The 7,300-nt window shown below is 37.8% G+C and overlaps 1 protein-coding gene across 1 annotated transcript in view; it reads right to left on the reverse strand.

Annotated features, from left to right (window-relative positions):
* Positions 1–6,277, reverse strand: part of PKP2 (plakophilin 2) — a 31,121-nt gene extending 24,844 nt beyond the window's left edge. The window contains exons 1-2 of the mRNA XM_026040346.1: positions 6,170–6,277; positions 4,685–5,379 (exon numbers count right to left, since the gene is read on the reverse strand). Coding sequence (XP_025896131.1) covers positions 4,685–5,379; positions 6,170–6,238 — 764 coding nt within the window. The 5' untranslated portion in view covers positions 6,239–6,277. The remainder of the gene's footprint in view (positions 1–4,684; positions 5,380–6,169) is intronic.
* Between the last annotated feature and the right edge of the window lie 1,023 nt (positions 6,278–7,300).

Below are 7,300 nucleotides of genomic sequence, written 5' to 3' on the forward strand. Positions count from 1 at the left end.
GACTAAGACCAAAGAAAGCCAAAGCAAAATTATTATGTTTTTCACTGATGCTGAGGATATCCTGATATATATACTGATATATATCCTTTATTTATTTATTTATTTATTTATTTATTTATTTATTTTTATTTTTTTTTAGTTAATGTGATGGCAGCTTTGCTGTATTTGTTTTTACGTCTTCCTTCAGTTCCTCTGTTCTGGACTCATTACAGTTGAGCCTTTTGATTTCTGAGTTTATAAGATTTTCCCCAGTTTGAAATAAATGGGCAAAGACGTTTCCTGTTGGTTCAAAATGAAAGTGCTGGACACTAAATCAGACATGTACATTGTCTCCAGTAGGACTAAAGATACATGTAGCCATCTTTCCTGAAGTTGCCAATGCTTTTCCTTGCATGGTAATCCTAGTAGACAGCCATGACAAAAAATGGAAAGCAGAATCACCAGAACAATTTTTGGTGAACATAACGTAATTCGTGGCACAAGTGGGTAGATTATTCAGGATGCAGTAGCTCTGGGATATATGGTCATATTCTCCAAGCTTTCTACTGAACTTCTCCTTCCAATAATACCCCCTTGGAAAAAGAAATGTTCTAGCTTTCAGTTGAAACCAAATAATTTTGTGGACTCAGGTCACAGGCTGGGCAGACAGGGACCCAAAGGTGTGAAGGACAGTGAAACAACAGTCATGGGCAACAGATCCCTGCTTCAGAGCTACCAAAATTAGAACATTTATTTGAAAATCACCTCAGCAAGTACTTCTAAAATTGGAAGTCTCACCACAGTTAACTCCTATAGAAAAACAGGTTCTTAGGTAAAAATTTTTCTAAGATCAAATTCTGAGCATCTTTTTTTTTTTTTTTTTTTGAATTTTAACTAAGATAAAGAAAAATGTTCAGAAAAAAATGAAATATGAAATGTTTCAATGCTGATTTAACAGTATATTGAAGTAAAGTATACGCTTGTGGACTGGACCAGGAGTTACTAGGTTATGCAGCTCTGAAACTATCCCAATAATGGACTGCCAGGAGCTAATGAGCCTAGAAGTTCAGGTTTGCCAAGGCTGTGGTTGAGCACGGTAGACAAACTAGAAGGAAATCAGGCAGATTTCTCAGAGAGACTTGATACAAACACTCTGAATTGAGATTGCTTTCCCTCAAATATTTGTGATAAACTTCCAAGGTCAGAAGGAGAAGATTTTTTAGGATTTTCTTTAACAGCTTTCATTCTAAATCAACATTTGCTATTATCAGAGCTTGTTCTCAAGGCAAAAGATAATTAGTATGGCTACAAGGACAGTAAAAAAAAAAAGCAGTATTTGCAAATTTGCAAATTAAAATATACTCTGGTACCCTGAGGTATTCACATGCCTGTATATTTCTATTTGTTTTAAATCATGTTATTTTCTGTCTGCTCCTCTGAGTCAGTGTTCTGAGCAAATATGCTGGTAGACAGGGGAGTGAGGCAGGCTTGTGCAAGACAAATATGAAAGATGAAATGAAGGGGGCAGAGTGTTGACGATGTCAATGGAGAGGTTAAATCAAACTGAAATTAGATACAGCAATTGTTAGTATCTCTAGTACTCTGGGCCCTGTCTTGGCAATGTTTGCAACTTCCAGATTTTCAGGATTTATTTCAGCCCTGACGTAAAACAAAGCAGTTACTAGGTTACTCCATGTTGTAGTTCTGATATACTGATCAGGAACCTACTTAAAGATCTTAAAGTAATGGGAACAAGCCAGATCGCCTTTCTTGTTCTTATTCTTTTAAGTGGCAAAGGAAAACAAGCTTTTTGAGCTTGTTCTTTTAGCAGATTTGCTAAATGAACAAGTGCTTTTGTGACTCTGGTTTTTATGTGCCCATGTCTGCCCGCCTGTTAGTCACTGCAGTAACTCTGGAAGCCTTGCACGGGGCTCAGTCACCTTTATGGAGAGGCAGAGATCTCAGCTCTGTTAAATAGTAGGTCACTTCAATCATTACTGAAGAGAGAGGCTTTATCCACACATCTTCTAAGGTCAAGTCTGCTGCTTGAGCACTGCTTCGTGATCTCTCATGGGACATTAGAGAAAGCCTGAGGTGGGAACTCAGCCTCAGGGTGACAGGCACGACCTACAGCTGTAAAGGTGCATCAGCAATCACTGGCCTTAGCTTGAGATAAATGGATGTATGGCCAGAGTGCAAATTACTAAGTGCTTGTATGTGTGGGTCTACACTGAGATGGAGAGCAGCCCATGATTCACCAGAATTGTTCCTTCGTGGCTGATACTCTTCCATGTGTGGTAGCCAAAATCTCTCTCTTGTGCACTCTTGTGCTAGGATTGCTATTCATTGGGTAAGAATAACATCTATATTCACTAGAGTGAATAATAGCAATAAATACAATTTAAAATATGCAATATATCCTTTGGCCCTCCATGGCACTCACAAAACTCAGAGCACCCTAACTTTCATTAAAAGAGAATTCTATGCAATGATTCCCTCCTACCCTCAAAAAATGTGAAGGCAAACTAACAGCCACATAGTAAGTCAACAAGTGTAATGACAACAACCAAATGCACTTTCAAACAATGGCTGTCAACCAAACAATAGTTTGATAAATGGTAACTTCATTTTAATTACCAGAGTAGATAGCTTTGGAGATCCATCATGCTGCCTGATCATTTTGTCACAGCTCACAGGTCTGATTGTCTGGGCAGTTGTCTCCCAGCTTGAGGCTAGGAACTCGCTTCCCTAATCCCTTGATATGAGGTTGCTTTTAACCACTTCATTCTACCAGCAGATGCAAAAATAGCATTTCTATAGTCTCTATGCTGTTTTCATAGCAAGAGCTAAGTATTTGATAGGAAGTTTGAAAAAAATAAAAAATGAATATTTGAAAATGCTGAGATAAATGACACCTGCAAACATTTTCCTCCAATTGTTTTCCTCTGTACTTTTCAGCAAAAGCTGAACCAAAAAACTGGCACTTAGGGAACTACGCTGTTCAAAAGGTTTCCACTGGGTCACAAATCTTCCACTTGGAATTCAAAATGCTCTCAAGCAAGCCACATGCACAATGACAGAAGATGGATGTTTATTTATACAGTGCAGGTATGAAAAGTGCTTTGGTTGACACCTCTGCAGTGAGACAGAGTGTCCATTCCTGCAAAACAAGAACCAAAATTGCTCCTACGCAAAATTAAAGCTGGTTGTGACTTAAATGCACTCAAGAATGTACTTCAAGTTAAATAAATGATTGAGTCAAATGTGTTGTATGTCAGTTTGCAAGCTTCTTCTTGAGAAACAAAGTCCTCTAAGGTTTCAATACGAATACTGCCAAATCTGTAACTGTTGTCAGCTCCCAGTTGTCTTTTCTGAACTTCTTTGCTGTGAAGACTGAATGCTTAGGGCTATGTCATTAATATCAGATCTCTGAACTCTTGGATCACTGAGCAGTAAAAGTTCTGATCCAGCTGAGATGTGAGCACAAGGTTATTTATTTGGCGTGAAACTAATTGTAAAACTAATCATAACAAACAATATATGGTTTAAGATAGACAATACCTGATGGGTTATCAACTGATGTCTACCTAATATAGTAGCACACAGAAAAGGAAGGCTATCTTCAGAAAAGTGAACATATGCAACCATGAAAAGGAAAGGACATTTCTTAATAATGTTGTTAGTAATAACACCCTAAGTAATGTACATAACAAACCTTGGGATCCTCTTTGGATTATGAAATAACAACATAAACTGCAGTAAACAGTGTAAACAAAGTTATGTTTACACAATGGTTTGCTCTGCCCCTTGAAACTTAGAATTTAAAGCTCTTAAAACATTCACTTCTTTCCTAAATGAAAGAAGCATTCACTTCTTAGGCGGATTTCACCATCAATGAATAAATTTGCTTTTTTGAAAACGGAACTAGTGGTAGAAATTCTGAAATGTTCTCTGAAAAAGAAAATTCAGGAGAAAAAAAAGTAATTAAAAAAAAACCTGAACGTTTCTAATATTTTAAATAACTTTCCTGTAGCCTGTGGGTAGCTCTGGAAATTCCCTCCAGAGAACTAAGACAGCCTCAGCTTAAGACTGTCCTCAGTGATTGTAGATTCTCATGGTAGTCAGAAGTTTTAAGGTCCTGAAGTTTAGGGCAATGTGTGCTCAGTGTAGGAATGGTGCATTTTAACTGAAGTCTGTCAAAACCAAAAAGTTCCCTTGAAATGATGAAGGACTTTTAAATGGAAACTGTAAATCTGCCAAATCTGCCAAAAGCCATTATGTTGGCAGATTTTTGACATATTCTAGTGAGAATCGGTGTTGAAATCATTTAGTTTCTTCTGAGCACAAATTCTGCCAATACATTAGTGTTTAGGTTGTAATGATTTAAGTTGTATATTGCTCAATATCTATTATATGTTACTTATAAGTTTGATTAAGTTTTGTCAATAGAGCCCTGGAGCTGAAGAAGAGCTGTGGACCCTGCAAGTATGTATGTATACATTTATTTTTTTTACTCTTTTCTCTATTGTATTGGAAGTGATCTTTTAAAAGCAAATCTACTTTTTTTTGTCGTCTGCACTAATATTTTATGCAGTGTGCTGGCTAGTCAACCAGTCTTCCTTTTGTTTTTAAACACAGACTCTGTGTTTCAACACTTCAGTCCCCAGGTAACAGTGAACCAGGACAGATTCTTCATCATGCTTACCCTAGCTGAGATCCATTGATGGTGACTTGCTCACTCGTCAGGAGACCATTCCTCCCGGCTGCTGCCAAGGCAGCTGTCAATGGCAATCTCTTCCCATCTGTTTCTGCAGTAACACTGGTTACTGAAGCTGGGTGAGAAGCTTCCCTCCTGTTCTGCGTGCTTCTGAAAGTGGTTTGGTGCCAGCTGGACCTGAAAGATTGCCTGTTCTGAGAGCCAAAATAGGAAGCAACTGGTGATCTGACTTGTCCTGTTGCGTTGGTTGGGGACCGGTTGTTCTCTTTCTCCAAAAGATTGGTCATACTGCGGCTGTTGCCTCCTTTCTGGTACAGAGGTACAGTGGAGCTCGGGTGGACACCATCAAAGACTGTGCCATTAACAGCTCCCATGTGGGACTGCCTTTTCAAAGAGCGTCCCCTGTTCACTGAATCCTGAAAAGAGTAACCAATAATCTCAGATCGAGCATATCTTGGTGGGACAGTCATGTTGGATCTCCTGCTATCTCCATGCCTCATAGCAAATTCAGATTGAATCCCTCTGTCATAGTGAAAATCATTGGACACATAAGCCAATCTCTCAGGGTCTCGCTGGGGAGAAATCTCTAATCTCTTCAGAGGTTGCCTTTGAGATCTCTCTTCCATTGACTTGTAAGTTGTTCTAGTTCCCCAGCCATTTGTATAAGCAGTTGGTGAAGCCACCTGTTCAAGGATGCATAAAAGAAAAGGAGTCACGGCAAGATCACAGCATTTAAGACTAACAGCAAAGAAACCAAACCAAAAAGTAGAGATAAAAATTGTGTGATCTGCTAACAGAGTAGGGAAATCAAATGTAAATATCACCAGAAATTCTGCTACACATCATGTAATGATAATTATGCCTAAGCATCAACATTAGCAGATGGAGTGCGAGGATTTGGACTTCTACAGTCAACTTGAAACACGTGCATATGGTCAATTACATAAGACCAAATCTATGTGGCAAGACTGGAAACCCTTACTTTAACTATCGAACAGCGACTGATGGTGATAGTGTGCTCACGAAAGGAGTATATGTGATAAGAAATGTAGTTAAGTAAGTGGTTCTACTTCTAGCCATTAAGAGTCTAACTGTCATGAGGAAGCAAATGGAATTTGTATTTCTATGGTTTTGGATGCTTAGTTCCCTAAACATTTTAATCATATTCCCAGCTACAACCAACATGCTGTCATTCTTCACCCCACGGAATCTCTGAGCTCCCTCAAGCAAGTCTTCGGCTGGGTAAGTGACAGTACAGCCTGTGGTCACTTTGAGCTACGTATGCAGCTGAACAGGTTGACCGGCAGCCTATTGGGATGGATACAGATCTGAAAAATGTTGACAGGTATCCCAGTAGTTAAAACCTTTAAACAGCAAACAAGTACGCAAACAATCTGACCTTGTAGCACCATTTAACAAAGTAAACTATACACATTATATTATATTTTATTCATTGCCTTTTTTTTTCCTCACCTGGTTTGATTGATAATAGGAGAAACCATAGGCAGTTCTTGGTACAAAATCATTTTCAGTAATCCCCATGTTATACACATGTTCTGGAACACTGGAAGCCCGGTGTAAACTGCCTGTAATAAAGACCAAGATTAGTAAGATTTTAATAAAACATTATATTACTATAACTGATGGTTTACAGTACTAGGGAAATGACCCAGTCCACGATGTTAGTAATATATACTAGCTGAAAAGCAGAGAGGCAAAGGATGAAAGGATGTTTGTATTCCTTGTATCATGCTCAGAATATGGCTAAGCAAAGCTTTCTGAAGACATCAGGCCTTTTATATTACACAAGATGTGTCTTTTTAACTCTTAGAAGTCTTATGATCTATAATAATTAAAAATAATAATAATTAAAAAAGGGTTTAGACCTATGCTACTGTAAACCCTATGGATGCATTTTTTACAACATAACATGGCAAATAAATAGCAGACACTGAATATAAACTTTTATTCATAGCTGCCTACCTCTGTCACTGGTGTTTCCTTTTCCTTAGACTTTACATTAATGAAATATTGGAGCAAGCAATGCTTCATTAATATTCTCAATATTTCACCCAAAGAACAGAAACAGTCTGTGACCAGACTCTATAGTTAATGGATACAAATGACATATGAAGCTGAAAAAGTTGAAAGGAGCTTAATGACACTTTGAATCTGTATCTGAAAGATTCACTAATCCCACAAACAGAAAAGAATGACTACGGTACATCCAGTATCACCCAGCTTTGAAATAAAACAGCATATGGTTAGTTTTTTTTGTTAAAACTTCCTTTTTCTTTTAATTAAAAGGCATGCATAGCATGCATCTTTAAAGAAAGCACTTACATTAATATAAAATAATTTTTAAAGGCTTGTAACAGATACTGCTGAAGTGATTTTTTTAATGAGATTCCTCTGTTGTGAGAATTTGCCTACAGTAACATAAAAAAACACCAAGATGGTTAAAGAGGTGAAATAGAAATCAAAAGCTAAAGGTAAGGCATACCCCAAATCTGTCAGAAATAAGGCCAGTGAGTGATGCAGAAGTTTAGGTAACAAAGAAGTCAGACAAAATAACTGGCCATGAATTTTCCAAACAGCAGACCC

This window comes from Nothoprocta perdicaria, unplaced genomic scaffold, assembly GCF_003342845.1.
Source record: "Nothoprocta perdicaria isolate Ctin4 unplaced genomic scaffold, notPer1 scaffold_253, whole genome shotgun sequence".
Classification (NCBI taxonomy): domain Eukaryota; kingdom Metazoa; phylum Chordata; class Aves; order Tinamiformes; family Tinamidae; genus Nothoprocta; species Nothoprocta perdicaria.